A 16,307-nucleotide genomic window follows, 5' to 3' on the forward strand; every position below is an offset into this window, starting at 1 on the left:
TTCGATGTCACTGATTCTTTCCTCCATCTGGTCAACTCTCCGACCTAAACTGGCTGTTTCATATGTCATTTCTTTTGATTTCTTAATCTCCAGAAATTCTATTTGGTTCTTTTTTAAAATTTCAATCTCTTTTGTAAAATACTCATTTTGTTCTTGATTATGTTTCTGAATTCATTAAACTGCCTGTCTGTGTTTTCTTGCATCTCATTGAGTTTTTTCAGAACTGCAATCTTGAATTCTCTGTCATTTAAGTCACATATTTCCATATCTTTAAGTTCATTTTCTGGAGACTTTTCAATTTCTTTCTGAGCTGTGTTGTTGCCATGGCTATTCATGGCAATTGGTGATTTATTATTTCTCTTCCTAGACATCTATAGGAGTGGGTTGTGCAACAGGTTGATAGAAAGAGGTCTTTCTTTTGCTTTCCAGTAGGTTTTGGGATAATGTTTTATTTTCTGTGTGACTGCAGCCGTTTGTTCTGTCTCACACTGTAGTGTTATGTTTTCTGTGCGCTATTCCGGCTTCTCACACAGTGGTGGGATTCCCTGGAAGGCGGGAGTCTCCTCTGTGAACAGTTCGCTGGGGTCACAAGGCCCTGCTTCCGTGGGGAAATGCGGAGAACTTCTGAAGTTTCAAAGCTCTTCCTGCACCAGATTCAGAGCCCCTGCATTTCAGCAGTTCTGTTTATTCCTGCAGGGGTCCACCCAGATAGGTGGGGACAGGGGTGGCACCGGTGGGTTGTGAGAGATGGCCCAGAGCAATGGTGGTGACAACCACCTCAGCGGGTCCTGCTTCCACAGCTCCCTCCTCTTTGCTGGAAGTACTTGGGCTGTGAGTCCTTGACTACAGACCACAGTTCTCAGAACTGCAAATATTCTGCTCTTTTGATCTGACACTGCTACTGTTCTGCTTCTAGCACTGGGCAGGTGGGGGCGGGTCGAGCTCTGGGAGGGCTGGGAGGGGGCAGCTAGTCTCAGTGTCTAAGTCTTCCATTCTTTACTCTGCAGTGAGGGCTTACCACTGTTTTCATCCTTCTTCCCTCAGTCTTTGCTCTGAGGTCTCTGCCATTAACGTTGGGTTCAGCTGTGTTATATGCTGTCCTCTCAGCCCTGTGGGCCATAAGCGGAGCCCTAGTAGCACGAGTTCTTTCCTCTTCTGTAGCTGTACTAGTTCCCGGACTCAGGGAGCTCGGAGCACTAAGCTAGGTCTGGGTCCTGAGCCTGCATGGCCCCGTCTCCGCACTTCTCCCTTCTCTCCTCCACCGCTCGAGCAATTTGTCCACCTGTAGGCTATTGCAGTAGTACGCCCCTTAGTCTAGCCGGTCTGCTGCGCAGGGAGTCCTTTGTGGAGTGATAGTTGTTCAACTTGTTGTAAATTCCAGGGAAGATTTCAAGAGGCACACCTCACACTGCCATTTTCACGACATCACTCTTTCTTTTTTCCCCTTAACTTTAGGAAGTATTGAACATGGTGACTGAAAAAAAGAAGGGGCTGGGAAATACATAGTGATAGTTAAATTTTCTTGGGAGGTTTCCCACAGTGATGGAGCTATGCAATTTGGTTAAGGGTAAGGAATCTTAATGTGACTTTTACATTACATCAGTGGGTCTTTTATAATACTCGTGCCTACGTGAAATCTGTAATGGATTCATTTACTTATTGTAATAGTCATGAAATCTTCCTGGTACATTTCAGTTTTTAAAACTATGTAGCATGTAATATATAGTTTTTATTTTATTACACTTTGTATTTTGGTATCACATAGTTGGTAGGCGTGAGTGTTTTCTCTATGTTTTTTTTTCTTTTTTTAAGTTATATTCAGTTGACATTCAGTATTATTTTATATTAGTTTCAGGTATTCTGGGTTCATCATTTAGACTAAAATAATAGAAACTTTGAAAATTTAGAACTCAAGTTCTCTATCTCAAAACCCATATTACAAAGGGATTCCACTATGTCCTCAATCATTACATTATGAATATATTTAACTGTCTTCATCTAATTGAAGAGTACATGTTTTGCTTAAAATAATAACTAATTTTAGAAGCAGAGGTTCTTAAACCATATACTAAAATGTCAAATTTCAGAAGGTTTTTAGTTTCGCTTCTTAAATGTAAAATTTTTCATTTCTGTTATAGTTGACATTCCATGATGTCAGCCTCAAGTATACAGCATAGTTGGTAGGCATTTATATAATGTGAAAACTGGTACCCCGATTAGTGTGGTATCCCTGACACCGTACTTAGTTATTACAATGTTATTTACTGTATTCTCTGTGCTGTGCTTGACATCTTCATGACTATTTTATAACTGCCACTTTGTACTTCTTAATCCTTTTTCCATTTCAAGCATTCCCCCAACAATCCTCGAACCGGGCAACGATCAGTTAGTTCTCTGCATCTATAAGTTTGTTTCTCTTTTCTATGTTCATTTATTTTTTTTGCATATCACCAATAAGTGAAATCAGGTGGTATTTGTCTTTCTCTGTCTGACTTTTTTCACTTAGAATAATACCCTCTAGGCCCACACACGTCACAAACGATAAGTACTTATTGTTTATTACAGACAAGTAGTATTTTGTTATATATATGTCCCACTTCTTCTTTATCCAAGATGATGGATCCTTTGGTTACTTTCTTACCTGGACTATTGAAAATAATGTGGCAATGACCATAGAAATGCATATTGCTTTTCAAATTAGTGTTTTGTGTTTCTGTGGAGGAAAACCCAGAAGAGGGACTGCTGTGCCACATGGTACTTCTATTTCTAAACTTTTGAGGAACTTCCATATTGTTTTCCATTGTCTGCCTGGATTTGCAGTCTCACCAACAGTGCACGAGGACTCCGTTTTTTTTCATATCCTCACCAACACTTGTTGCTTGTTGATTCATGGATCATGGACATTCTGACAGTTGTGAGGTGGTAGCTCATTGTGTTTTTAATTTGCATTGCTCTGATGATTAGTGGCACTGAGCATGTTTTCGTATGTTTCTTGGCTATCTGTGTGACCTCTTTGGAGAAAAGTCTATTCAGGTACTCTTCTCATTTTGTAATAGCATTGTTTGTCTTCTGGTGTTAAGGTTTATGAGTTCCTTATATGTTTTGGATGTCAACCCTTTATCAAATATATCATTGGCAAATATCTTCTCCATTCACCCGCTCGTGACTTCATGTTGTTGTTGGTTTCCTTTGCTGTGCAGATATTTTGTAGTTAGATTGTCGTGTATATGGGTCTTGCATTCTTAACCATTCAGCTACCTTATGTCTTTTCTGGAGCATTTAATCTATTTACACTTAAAGTAATTATTTGTAGGTACATAGTTATTGGCATTTTATTATTCACTTTTCTTCTCCTCCTCCTGCTCTTCCTCCTGCTCTTTTTCTGTCTTCTCCTCCTTCTCTTCCTCCTCCTCCTCCTCCTTCTCCTCCTCCTTTTTTTTCTCGTCGTGGTTTTACATTTCTTGTAATAGTGGTTTCCTAGGGCTGAACTGCATCACCTCCTTTTTCTCTGGCAAGCTCTTTACCTCTCGTTTGATTCTAAATGAGAGCCTTGCTGGATACAGTGCTCTTGGTTGTAAATTATTGCGTTTCATCACATTTCTATATTTCTTGTCCATTCCTCTGGCCTTCAGATTTACTTTTGAGAGATCACCTGACAGTCTTATGCGAGCTCCCTTGTATATAACTAACTGCTTTTCTCTTGCTGGTTTTAATATTCTCTCTGTGTCTTTACCTTTTGGCGTTTTAATTCTGGTATGTCTTGGTGTGGGCCTGTTTGGCTTTATTTTGTTTGTAACTCCCTGTGTTTCCTACACTTGTGTTTCCTTCAACAGGTTAGGGAAGATTTCCGTCATTATTTATTCAAATAGGTTTTCAATTCCTTTCTGTCTCTCTCTTCTCCTTTTGATAGCCCTACGAGTTCTGTTACACTTTATCTTGTCCCAGAAGTCCCTTAAAGTATTTTCTCTCTCTTTTTTTTTTACTCATAATCATTTTTCATATCTCTTTCTTCTGTTCTGATTGTGTGTTTTCTGCTACCTTGTCTTCCAAATCACTGATTTGAACGTCTGCCTCAACCAAATCTGGTGCTGATTCCATCTATTAATTACTCATTTGAGATGTTGTATTTTTCATATTTGACTTTTGTTAATGATTTCCATGTCCATTTTTTATGTTTGCTGTCTCGGTTGAAGTGTTACAACGTTTATCTATTTTTCTCCAAAGTTCACTGAGCGTCCTTAGAAGTAGTATTTTGAACTCTGTGTCTGGTAGATAGCTTGTGTCCATTAGTTCTTGTGTTTAGTTCTTTCTCTAGAGTTTTTTCCTGGTCTTTCATTAGAGAAATGTTTCTTTCTCTCTTCTTTTTTCACTGCATCTTTATTGTTGTTTCTCTGTATTCTGTAGATTGCTAATTCTCCTCATCTGGACAGTATTACCTTACATACCAGGTGTTGTGTGTGGCCCAGTGGTACAGACCCCGGTTACCTGAGCCTTGTGTTCCAGAAGCTCGTGTGGGTGATGTGTGCCCTCCTGTTGTACTTGAGCCTTATTGCTGTTGGCACATCTGGGTGTGGAATTGACCCTCAGGACGACTGGCTGTGACTACAGTAGATGAACCCCTGTGTGTGGGCTGACCCCACAGAGTGAGATCGGCTGTAGCAGGGCTCTGGTGTCTGGTCAGTCCATGGCTTGGGCGTGTCATTTGTGAAGCTAATTTGGTGCTGTTCTGGTGTCATTTGAAGCTGGTCCAAGGTGTGTTGGATTTGGGGCCTCTTGGGAGGGACTGTGGGGCAGGCCCAGGTCAGCTGCTGCTTGTGCCCAACCGGGAGCCACCTAGGGGAAGCTACAAAGTGACGTGCTGTGGGTAGCTGCGTTTGTGAGTTTGTAGGCACCTGCGAGGCGCTATGTTGTGAAGCAAGACAGGCTGATGGATAGGATCCTAGAAAGAAACGGAAGTCCTCAATATCATAAATTGCAGCCCGAGTGGCTGTTGTAAACTAGAATTGTGATGATGCAAACCTTTGTTTACTGAGTGACTCCCCATGACGTGAGGGTAGAATTCATCTGCTAGCATGACACGTGCCTTCTTTGATTTGGTTCTGATTCTGCAGTTGTCTCTCCATCCCATTCTCAGAGTTCCAGGCTTACCCCATTCTTCTTCTGCCCTCACCTACAATATGTTATTTTATACGCAGGCTTTTGCGCCCGCTGCCCTTTCTGGACTCCCCTTCATGGTTTCCCTCAGTACCTCGTATGTCTTTCAAGATGCAGCCCTATTTTTGCAGCATCTGGTACAACTGATTGTTGTTTCTTTTGTGCCCGTACTATACTTTCTTCATCTGAGGTGTAGAACTGGAGAGTGGTACTTTTCTGTTCTGATTGTTTTCACGAATTGTAATATATCGACCCCTACTAGAATATAGGACAAAAATCTTTCATTTCTATTTCCAGCTTTCCCTGGGTCTATGCCTATGATTCGATGGCTACGATAGCGGTTTGTTGTCTTACTGACTGAAGGACTGAGTGAGCGAGTGAACGAGTAAATGAATACGATGTTTGCTGAAGTTGGGTTTTTCTTTTCTTTTTTTTAATAGAAAGAAGCAACCAAGCCGCCAATTGGAAAAAGAGAAAATGGTGTGGATATTATTGAAAGTGCTCCACAAGAGCAAACAAAAACTGTTATCTTGACCTCTGTTGATGGAGCACACCAAAATAATACAAGTGATAATTTAGTGACTATCTATGAATTCTTTCTAGCTTAAGTGCTGCTATACACAAATCTAACACGTGTAGATCCAACTGTGATTTTCATTTCTTATAAGCATTTGTTCCTGTCTTTTTTGCAAAAGTATCCCCATTACTAACAACTGCTTCTTCTTGCAAATGCTTCGGCCCCCTGATATTCTTTTCTGCTATTACTTTCATGTAAATATTCATGACTTGAATGTGTATTTAAAATGTGTAGTAATATATGTTCACATTAATGTTCTGTGACTACATTTTATAGTTAAAATATCAGCATTAAGATTCGGAAAAGGAGCTGTAAAATCATGTTGGGATTCTGAGGTACTGTAATTTTTTATCATTATTATTTTAAATATCACCATTCAGTGATGTTAAAACGTAAAAGGTATGCTTTGACTATACTTTCTCACCTCTGCATTTCCCCACACTAACTATTTTCTTATGGTTTAGCCTATAATTAATAAAATACATATGTGCTTAATATAATGAGACAGCGTAGTACAATTCTGCTAACTTGCAAGGTTCACTTAAGGCGGTCGGTGTAGAATAGTATAAAACAAGAAGTCTTCCAAGTCATAAGGAATCAGTTGGGTTCTGAAGTTAAGTTTACCTAAAAGCTAAAGCATTATTCCAGCTTGAAGTATGCCCAAATGCTTGATTATGTGGTTTTTATGGTTGTGTAAATGTCCTAATGAGATTCAGAAAGAAAGAATTTGGAATTTAGGGTTTTTTATACCTTGGAACTTGAAAAGATAATGCCTGATACATGAAAGTATTATTGTATTGGTATTCTCAAATAGATCTGCAAGGAACTTTTCCAGGGAAGGAAGAGCATTGTTAATAGTAATACTGTGCAGGATTATACTAACAACAATCGGCTGAGTGCTGCTTTAATACACAACAATTGTCTTGTTCAGTTAAAATAGCATGCATTGAGTATCTTGATGGCAACCATGCTTGTAGTAATAGAAGTACAAAGTAATGATGAGCCAATGTGAGATGACAGCTGTGAAAAGAGACAGGAGGAGTGTGATCTTCTGATATAGGCAGCTGCTGCCTACTGGTGTAGACACTGTGTTTGACGATAAGAACACACTAGAACCCTGGATGGGTCACTTAGTAGCTGTGGGATCTGGGGGAAACTTCTTTTTAACCTGTCGGATGTCAGTGACCTCATTCATCATAAAGGTACTTATGCCTACCTTTCAGGTATGTGGAATGAACTAATGTGGTAACAAATGTGAAAACACTTTGCGAAGTGTAAAGGGAGCTATAGAAATGTAAAATCAATGATCACAGTGGGCGGTAGTGACTTACCAAATGGTGGGGACACTTTTTGTAAACCTGAAGGACAATCAAATGGCAGTAGTGTCAAGAACAGAGTGGAAAAGTTAGAAGGGGCATGTGGATTTCTAATCTGGGGGATGCTAAACTTCAGGAGACTGTGATAGGCGATACCCTGTTGATGTGTAGTGTTTCGGTACTTGAGGCTCTGTTGGTGCGAGCTCAGTGTTTTGACCTGAAGTAAACGTCTGTGTGGGATAGTGCCACGTGAAGCATGAAAAGGACCCAGTCATGTGAAGGTCTAGGAGTGAAACCTGCTGGGCAGGGACAGCAATGGATCATGTGGGTTCATCATTTTATTCTAGTGTCTTGGAATGGTCAGGAAGCAGGAAGAGGGCTAACCAGCATCAAACCATTTTTATATTTGTTGTTTGTGTGGAAAAGAAATAAACTGTGCATGGCAGATGCCTGGTACATTTGAGATGGTTAGTAAATAAATGTTCTTATCTTTTCCTGATTAGAATTTATTAAACTTTTTTGAAAAGTTGCATAACTATATATAACGTTTTCCTATTATTTATTTAAATATAATTTAACGAAAAGCTTTCTTACAGCTTTGTCATTCTATTTAATCATTTTTCCTATCAAAATTTTTATCAAATAAGAGTTTGGTTTTTCCAAGCTCTTGTTGACCTAGATGAAGTAGGTTCTAAAATGTTCTATTTAGACTCAACAGGACATACACCAAGGTTTCTTACCATGTCAAGCAAGTATCTTGTTTTAACACTAAAAAAACAAACAAACAAAAAGAATGTATCATTAGAAATATTTCAAGTTATAGGAAATACGCTTTTCAAGGTATTAGTTCGGTGCAAGAGTAATTGCGGTTTACAAGGTTTAAAAAAAATTGCACAAACTGCAGTATCAGTTGTACCAAACTAATATTTGCTTAAATACATATTTTTCAAAAAGTCCTTTTCTTGGAGATTATAACATTAATATTGTTATCCTGAATTGTTAACTAGAGATTGCATGAAGTGTCCATTAGTTACTAATCATCTTGTTTCCTAACCCCTTCAGCCGAGCATTGAAGTGGAAGATCCTGTTCCTTACAGACCTATAGGAATGGACGATGTGCAACCCTTCATACCAGGTACACTTTGTAATACCAATTTAATTTTGGGAAGGAGTACGCAAGGACATGTGACATGCTTGCAGTCTTCTCTTCATCATTCCTTTTTTTTGTTACAAATTTAATGGAAGGATTTGACATAAATAACGTGATGTCATTCTTAGTATCGGTGTTTGAGAAAAGGTATTCACAGGAATAAGAAAATGAGATTTTAAAACGGTGACTTCACTAAGATAGTTCTCCGTTTGTTCGATACCCTAAATGTCCCAGTTTGGAATCCCTGTACTTAATACGGGTTACCAATGATCACACTGGAAGATTTTTCCAGCGTTTTCAAATGGTCATTTGAATTTTGACGTTTACCCAAGTAAGCTTCAGTTGCTACCATGACAATTGTTTTTAACTTTACTTCCTCTTAGTGTTGTAACACTGATGGTCTTAAAACCAGATGTTCTGCTGAGCATACACTGCCTATGTGTGTACATGCGCCTATGGTGTCTTCGATTATTAAAAATGGGAGAAGTAATTAATGGTAATGAATATTTGATAGACACAATCTTTGAAAATAGGAATTCTGAAGCTTTTGTGCCTTGGGATGCTTTTATGCTATTAAAAATTATTGAGAATTCCAAAGAATATTTTTAAGTCGGTAGTCTCCATAGATAGTTACAATATTAGAAATAAAAACTGAACAATTTAAAATACGAGCACACACAGTCATGCATTTCGTGAGCCATTGGAGCTACGACCCAGTAACCATAGAGCTATGATGTCACCATCAGAGCTGTGATATCACGACTGTGGAAAACTCTACTGTACACTTAGAAGAGAATGAGAGTGAAAATGGCAAATGACATTCAGTATTTCTGTGAAAATAGCTTTGACCTTTTCGGGCCCCTCGACTGACAGACCTTGGGACTTCACGGATTCTCACATGACATTGGAAACCACCGATTTAAATGACCTAGTTTGATCCCATTTTTCCTTGGAAACAATAAGGTCGCCCAGGACTGTAATTTGTCATATGAATATCTGTTTATCTAAGGTTTAAAAATGAATTCTGAAGATATTGGAGCATTTAGAAAAGACCATTTTCTTATAATAAATAGTTTCTTATTTGAAGTAGTACGATTCATTAAAAGTTTTTGTAAACCCATGTTTGTCATGCATATTTAAACTTAAGATAAGTGGTTACACATAACTTTTGACAGTAACAAAAAAAATCATACCCTTCACCATCTTAACTATTAAGAAGGAAATATTTAATTGGAAACACATTATGTAATAGAAATTGCTGCGTGACAATAGTTAATTAAACTTACCTATGTAAATGGCAAGTATAGGACACCTAAAATAAAATGTATTCTGAAGGAATAGGTGTTTGGGGGAAAAGAGGACGTGTGACTGCTTCTCTGAAAAAGGAAGTTTTACAAGATAGTCAACTTTGTGTTATTTTTACATCCTAATAAATGAAAACTTAATCCCAGAATTCAGATTGGGATTCTACTTCTTTGACCTCCAATCATGAAACTGGTCAAAGATGCAGGGATTGGAAATTTGGTGATAAAAGGCCATTTGCATCACACTCCATGAGCAAAACTCTGTCAGCATCCACAGAGTTTGGACAGATGACCGTAATAGATAAACTAGAGACTCAGATTGTAGGTGTGTTTCTGTTAGGTAATTATAGGCTCCATGACTTGAGTGAATCACAGCTACCAGAAAACAGAGAAAGCAAAGAAGGAAATAGAGAAACAGAAAGTGTTCAACTCTAGCCCACCTCTATGTAGGTTGATCGTAGTTCTGACTTTCCAACAGTCATTTTGTGGCAAAATCTACTTCATGTTTACTCTGTTTATGGAACTTAACAGCCAAACAGAATGACTTTTAGCAAGACATTGGCATTCTTCCGGAACCACAATAACATATGGAAATAAGAAAGAGAATGAGGTGAAAGCGTGATTTCCTTTAGACTAGTATTTAGCGTACTCTGGGGAGCGGGCAGCAGAATTATACTTAGAACATTAGGACCAGATGGGAAAACTTCATAAAGATCTAAAGGTTGCCTAGTGAAACAAAACATAGTTTCTTAGCTTTAGTTTCATATTCTGAATTCAAAAGTATCAGTTAAAACTGTATGTATTGTAAATGAAAAAGCACCTTCCGAAACCAACAATCAAATATTTCTTGGATTTTCTATGGCTTTATATATTTTAGAATTGACTTTCCCAGCAGTGATGGGAATCTCAGCTGTGTCCGCAGTCTGTCTCCTCTTCTCTGTCTTCTTCCTTAAACCCCAGTGCTGAATCCTCAAAGGTGAAAAGAAATTTTCAGAATAGTGGAGGAAAACATTTCAGATATAAGGAAGGGTGATGATAAATGCATCAGAAGTAAGTCATTCTGGAAACAATGAATGACATTGCAGTTGAATCTTAGGGTGTTGTTCAAAAGGTATATTACGAGGTAGAGAACAGAGTATATAGTGCAACTCGATATGTTTGTACTGCATTTCTAAATTGTAGGTTTTTTTTTTCTGATTGTTTTTCCATCGATGTTCAATGAATGAATTTGTGGATGAATTTTTGACATGTTTGTATGCCTTTCACTTTGTGACATCTCATATTTCCCAAATGGTTTGTTAGCTAATTAGAAGTGTTAGCTAATTAGAAGTATTTCTTAAGTAAAGTAAATATTCAGGAAAAGATGACGCTTAATTTGAAGTCTCAGTTGATAAGATGTTATTTTCTGTATTTATAAAGATTATAGCTTTTATCTAATTGTTCTAAGCAGTTCGTTTTAACTAATACATAGATTTGTCAGCAGGACAACACCTAGGAATGACATCAGAGGAAGGACAAGCGAGGCTTGATGGAAATGAAAAGAACTACACACATGTATGTGGAATTTAATTTTAAATTTCTAGTATAATATGGTTTTCTGTGCTTTAATAATATAATAGAGTCCAATTGAAATTACCTTTCATGCTAGCCTTTTAGAGTCAAAAGGTCATAACTGAATGATATTTATAACATTTGAACTAGTTACAAAACTTAAAATATTGTTAGAAACTATAGATATTCATAGCTCAACTTTATCTTTGGATTGAGGCAAAAATAATAATAATAAAGTCCTGAATGTTGTTTGCTCCTTTAATTTTTATAAGTCCCTTAAATAAAAAAGAAAGTAACATCAAATATTGAATCACATGATGAGACAGTTGAAATTATGAACCATGTAAAAATGATGGCCACTGATTCAGGCTCACGTGAAAGGAGTCATGGTTTTCAGGGGTTCAAAATGTGCAGTTCCGTATGGCTGGTCACTAAGGCCAAGGTTAGAGATGGATTCTTTCTTGTGACCTCTGTGTAATGGACTCTGCGTCTACATTGAGGGAGAGAAAGGGGTCATGCACTCAACTCAACTGCTTTTTAAGAGAATCACATCTTCTCAGGATGGAACCTTTGGTTGTTAGGACACAAACAATAACTTTCTAATATCTTTCCTTTCAGTGTAGGAAATCAGTAAATATGATTTAATTTTTTGTCTGCTCTTACTAGTGGGTATTGAATAAGTTAGAATTGGATGCAACAGATAATTATGTCAATGTATAACACAATGTGTAACACTCATAGTGTATAATGTGAATTAATATTTAGGAATTTACTTCTCTTACTGATTGATGTTAATGATGTGGGCTTCTAATTAAAGTTTGCCTATTCTCCAGTTATTAATCTTTAAAAAATATTCTTAAATTCACTGTAGGGGCTCACTATTTAAGACATGGTGAGGTGAACTATTTTAAATGAGAAAGCCTCTGTGACATTAAAAATCATCTACTATTTCATTTTTTGGGTGGATTTAACATATAACCAATTGTTTAGTTCAAACAGTGACAAAATTAGTTTTGCGGATTCATGTTTTTCTTCTAATTTAGACTAAGGCAAGTTATTTTTCACTTTCTAATTAAAGTCCGATAATTTGGGAGTAAGTAAACGTAGATTAAGATTTTTAACAGTTAAATTTTAGTTATATTCTAATTTTTCTTTGTTCATATTCGATTCTCTAGCTTGTACAAGAGGAAAACAACACTTTCCCGAGAACACTTTCCCGAGAACAGGACAACAAAATATTACATGACACAATTCTGACCAATTGCCTTCAACAACAAAAGGAGACAGAAATAAATCTTAAGAAAATGAATTCTGAGGTATTTTGTTTAGTCATTTTCAAATGTGTGTTTATGTACATATTTTAAAAACCAATGTTGTACATATGGGAATTGTAGAGGATTTTAAAAGTGTGTGTGTGTGTGTGTGTGTGTGTGTGTATGTGTGTGTGTGTATTTTAGGGAGAGTGACATTTTTGGTCCATTGCAATAAATGATATTCTTGATTGAAATCCTTTTATGTCCAACAGTCAAGTAGTGACGTTCCCAATGTGTCATCTAAAGGGGAGGTTTTCAATACTTTTTACAGGGATCAATGAGCTTTCTACAATCTCAAAACTATTGTTACTAATAACAGAAGTTTCAATTTGAGGCAGTGATTTCATCCCCTTGCTGTATTAGTAGAGAGGTTAGTTTTCACTTCCGCTGATTGTAAGGAGTAGAAGTATAGCCAGTGCAGAGACCGTCTTTTAGATCTACTTTTGAGAAAAGGAACAATTTGTTCCAAGTAGAGTCCTATTTCAGTGCTAGGAACTTTTGAAGAAAATTGTATGCCATGATGCATACTTAGCGATAATTTATTGGTGAGTATTTTATTCAAAGAAGTCAGTGTGTTTTCCCCTATTACACATTTATTTCTCCTTTAAACATTATGAAAAGGAAACAACACTTAAGCAGCAGCAAATATTTTCTAACAATAATTTTCTATTTTCTAAGAAGAGCTCTATAATTTTTAGCCTATTTACCCTGAGTTTTTTTTTTTTTTTTGAAATCTAAGGCTTCTTTTGAATTTATATATTTACACTAGAAGAGCAGCAAGCACACTATTGTAGAGTCCAAAGTCCTGGGAAAAAATCCTGAACTTGCTCATCTTTGTAATCATTCTATTTGAAACTGTGATAACGAAGAGTTCATTGATGTATAAAGAAGTGCTTAGCGTAATGCCTAGATTTATCAGTGATTAGTAGATTTCATCTTACAACTGACTCTGAAAATATTAGAAAAGTAGAATATCTTTTGAGTATTCTTGGGAAAAAAAATTCTAGGAAATGTAATCAGTCCAAATGTATGCAGAGTGAATACTCTTACTGTGGGATAGGTGTATATTCACACGGTGACCTCTATTTTAAAATGTAGTCAGACTTCTTAATCTTCCATTTGATGCCTTCTGGGTTTGCTGCCTTTCCAGTTCTGAGACTCTTAAAATGCTCTGATGATTTTAAAATTCTCTTGTTCACTTTCATGGATTCAGCATCTTATATTATTTTTTTTTTAACTTTGGGGAATTTATGCTTATATAAAGTTGGAGGTTTGGATTCAACTTTGTATTTTCCCAGTGGGATATCCACTTACTGCCACCTTTTCATTATATAAACATTTAGGTTCTTCTTTAATTTCAGAGGATATCATGATATGTCATTTCATTGAGTGCTAGCTACAAGTCTCCTTTGTTTTACTTAGGATTCTGAGAGTTACGAAAGAGCAAAAGACCTGTTGCATGAAAATCACGTGTTGCAGGATGAAATCGCCATACTAAGACTACAAAGGGACACACTCATAACTCAGAAGCAGGAAATGGAAAAAAAATACTTTGAGGACACTGCAAATGTAAAAGAAAAGAAGGACCGTCTTCAAAAGACAGTAAAACAGAATGACAAAACGCTAACAAAAAGAGTATTTGAATATAACAGACAGCTTAATGTCCCAACAGCTGAGAATACAATGCTGAACTCTCAACTGGAGAATGAAAGACAAAGCAAAGAAAGATTGAAAACAGAAGCGGAATCCGACCATCATCATGAGTTTAGTAAGCAATTAAGACACCTACAAAATCCTTTCCAGGGATTAAGAGATAAATGCTTGCATTTCGTGGACAACATCGGGTTTGCTGTGTGTAACCTAAAAGAAAACAGTGAGATTCATTCTCAGCAACTTCCTAAAGCTGGAAGTAAATCCAATAGCTTAGACACTGAGCTCCCTCACGCAAGATACGATGTCAGAGAAAGGACATTGGTTGCTGAACCTGTACTGAAAGACCTAAACCAAACTCAGTGTCAAGAGGAGGAAATTGAACACATGAATCAAAGGGAACAAGGAAAAATGAACCCGTATATTGGAAAGCTGGAATCCCTAAAGGAGGAAGGATCTGACCTACAGAGTGGAAACATGCTTCTTCGAAGGCAACTGGATGATGCGTTCCACAAAAGTGACAATAATGAAAACTCAGGAATGAATATTGAAGAGCAGCTTCAGGGGCTTAGAAAAGTGCGTCAAGCTGAATGTGAAAAACAAGATCCAGTGGTGAAAGAGAGCCATAAGGAGTTAGTCAGCAAATTGAATCACTTGAAAGGAAGAATGTGCCAGTATGAAAACGATATATCAGAAAGAGAGGTAAGTATCCAGAAAGATAGTTTTCAGATTTCCTGAAAGAAAATTCAGTGTTCAAATATTTGATGATGGCTAAATGTTGAATCTAGCAGAATATTAAAAATATATAGATTACAAATGTATTTGCTCTAACAGCTTAAAAGCGTCCATTGTATCCAGCAAACAAAACTTAGACCTGTGAGGAGCTTTACTTTGAGTAAAGGCATTGTGTTGACTATGAAATTTTAAGGTATAAATTGTTATTAGATACATATTGATATGAATGATTTAGTCTTATACTGCTACAATAATAATTTTCATCTTTCTGTTACCACACTGTAATACCATTATGAAGCAGATAAATGGAAATGCTCCTATGCAAACAGAGTTTTTAGAGATAAAGGTTCAATTAAGTGGATTACCTAGAGAGTTAATTCTAGATTTCCCACATGAACTGAAGTGTAGATGCTGTCCCTTTCCCTCAGTAGTTTCTTCCACATTTTAGTTGGTATAATTTTGTTTTTATTCATGTCAATTTGATATAAATTGGAACTATTTCAGTCTCAAATAATGTATTCTTAGGACCTGTGACCTCTTTAAAGGCAGCTAATTTTTCATTAAATCATAATTTGGGACAAATGTGAGGAGTTTTATCAAAACTCTACTTGATTTAATCTTCCCACTGCTATCTATAATTGTCCTTGAATATTTTTACAAATTCATTTTTCTCATCGCAAGGCCCATTTACTATCATTTGGACATAAGTTTGTCCATTTCAAAGAGAATTTAGCAGTCTCTGATTTATTAATTTGGCACTGGGTCTCCATTTTCAGACGAGTGAGGGGAGGCAGGATTCATGTGTAGCAGGGAGAGAGGTCCAGGCCATGAAGACCACTGGAATGAGTTCGCTTTTCTTCTAAGATACAGGAATCTGTTGGAAGGTTGTGAGCAGTGGACTGCATATGTGAGGACCTGTGAAGTCAATTTAAGCCTGTGATAAAAAAAGGGGAAAACATTCCACAATGTATACTTGACGACCGCTAGTCCCACCGACATACCAATTTCCCCTTGAGATGTCAGTAGATTGTTAAACTCTGCGGCTTCATCAGGGGAAGTGGAGAGTGGGGCTGAATCTGTTGTTCAAGTAACCTACGTAATAGTGAGTGGGCAGCAGGATAACACCTTCTGTGTCTTACCCAGATTCAGTAGACAGAATTGTGTCCAAAAGAAGAAAAGAAGGTGAACTGATGCATGGGGTGATCTTTTTCGAGTTACATATTATATTAATATGTTAGAGTTAGCAAATTTTAACATAATTTAATAGGTGTGTTTATGAGATCACTAACAGAATCATCTTCCTAGGTGCTTGGGAGACGATTTCAACAAGAGCTACCTGACTCCACAAAAAAACTGTCTATGTCAGAGGCTTCACTGGAGGATAGATCACGTTACCGTATGAATTCAGAAGCTGAGACACAGGATTTCAAGACATTAGAGCAAATCAGACATCAGGTATGTGTGAAATGTAACCTGTCAACAGTTCATCTATAGTTGATTAATATAAAGTGTTTTAAGATCCTGATTTTCAAGGGCAGCTTTCTTTTGTGTTTTCGG

General features: G+C 37.0%; 2 protein-coding genes across 15 annotated transcripts in view; both read left to right on the forward strand.

Annotated features, from left to right (window-relative positions):
- LOC308495690 (ankyrin repeat domain-containing protein 26-like) overlaps positions 1-7,817 on the forward strand; it is a 90,998-nt gene extending 83,181 nt beyond the window's left edge. For all 13 annotated transcript variants that reach the window (XM_081080658.1, XM_081080666.1, XM_081080664.1 and 10 more), the window contains one exon: positions 5,595-7,817. In XM_081080658.1, coding sequence (XP_080936784.1) covers positions 5,595-5,762 — 168 coding nt within the window. In that variant the 3' untranslated portion in view covers positions 5,763-7,817. The remainder of the gene's footprint in view (positions 1-5,594) is intronic.
- The window catches only part of LOC308495689 (ankyrin repeat domain-containing protein 26-like), an 82,898-nt gene continuing 72,185 nt past the window's right edge, over positions 5,595-16,307 (forward strand). For both annotated transcript variants that reach the window (XM_081080656.1, XM_081080657.1), the window contains exons 1-5: positions 5,595-8,182; positions 10,985-11,055; positions 12,228-12,368; positions 13,788-14,717; positions 16,056-16,205. In XM_081080656.1, the coding sequence (XP_080936782.1) occupies positions 8,155-8,182; positions 10,985-11,055; positions 12,228-12,368; positions 13,788-14,717; positions 16,056-16,205 (1,320 nt within the window). In that variant the 5' untranslated portion in view covers positions 5,595-8,154. The remainder of the gene's footprint in view (positions 8,183-10,984; positions 11,056-12,227; positions 12,369-13,787; positions 14,718-16,055; positions 16,206-16,307) is intronic.

The sequence above is a fragment of the Rhinolophus hipposideros genome, assembly GCF_964194185.1.
Source record: "Rhinolophus hipposideros genome assembly, contig: HAP1_SCAFFOLD_140, whole genome shotgun sequence".
In the NCBI taxonomy this organism is placed as follows: domain Eukaryota; kingdom Metazoa; phylum Chordata; class Mammalia; order Chiroptera; family Rhinolophidae; genus Rhinolophus; species Rhinolophus hipposideros.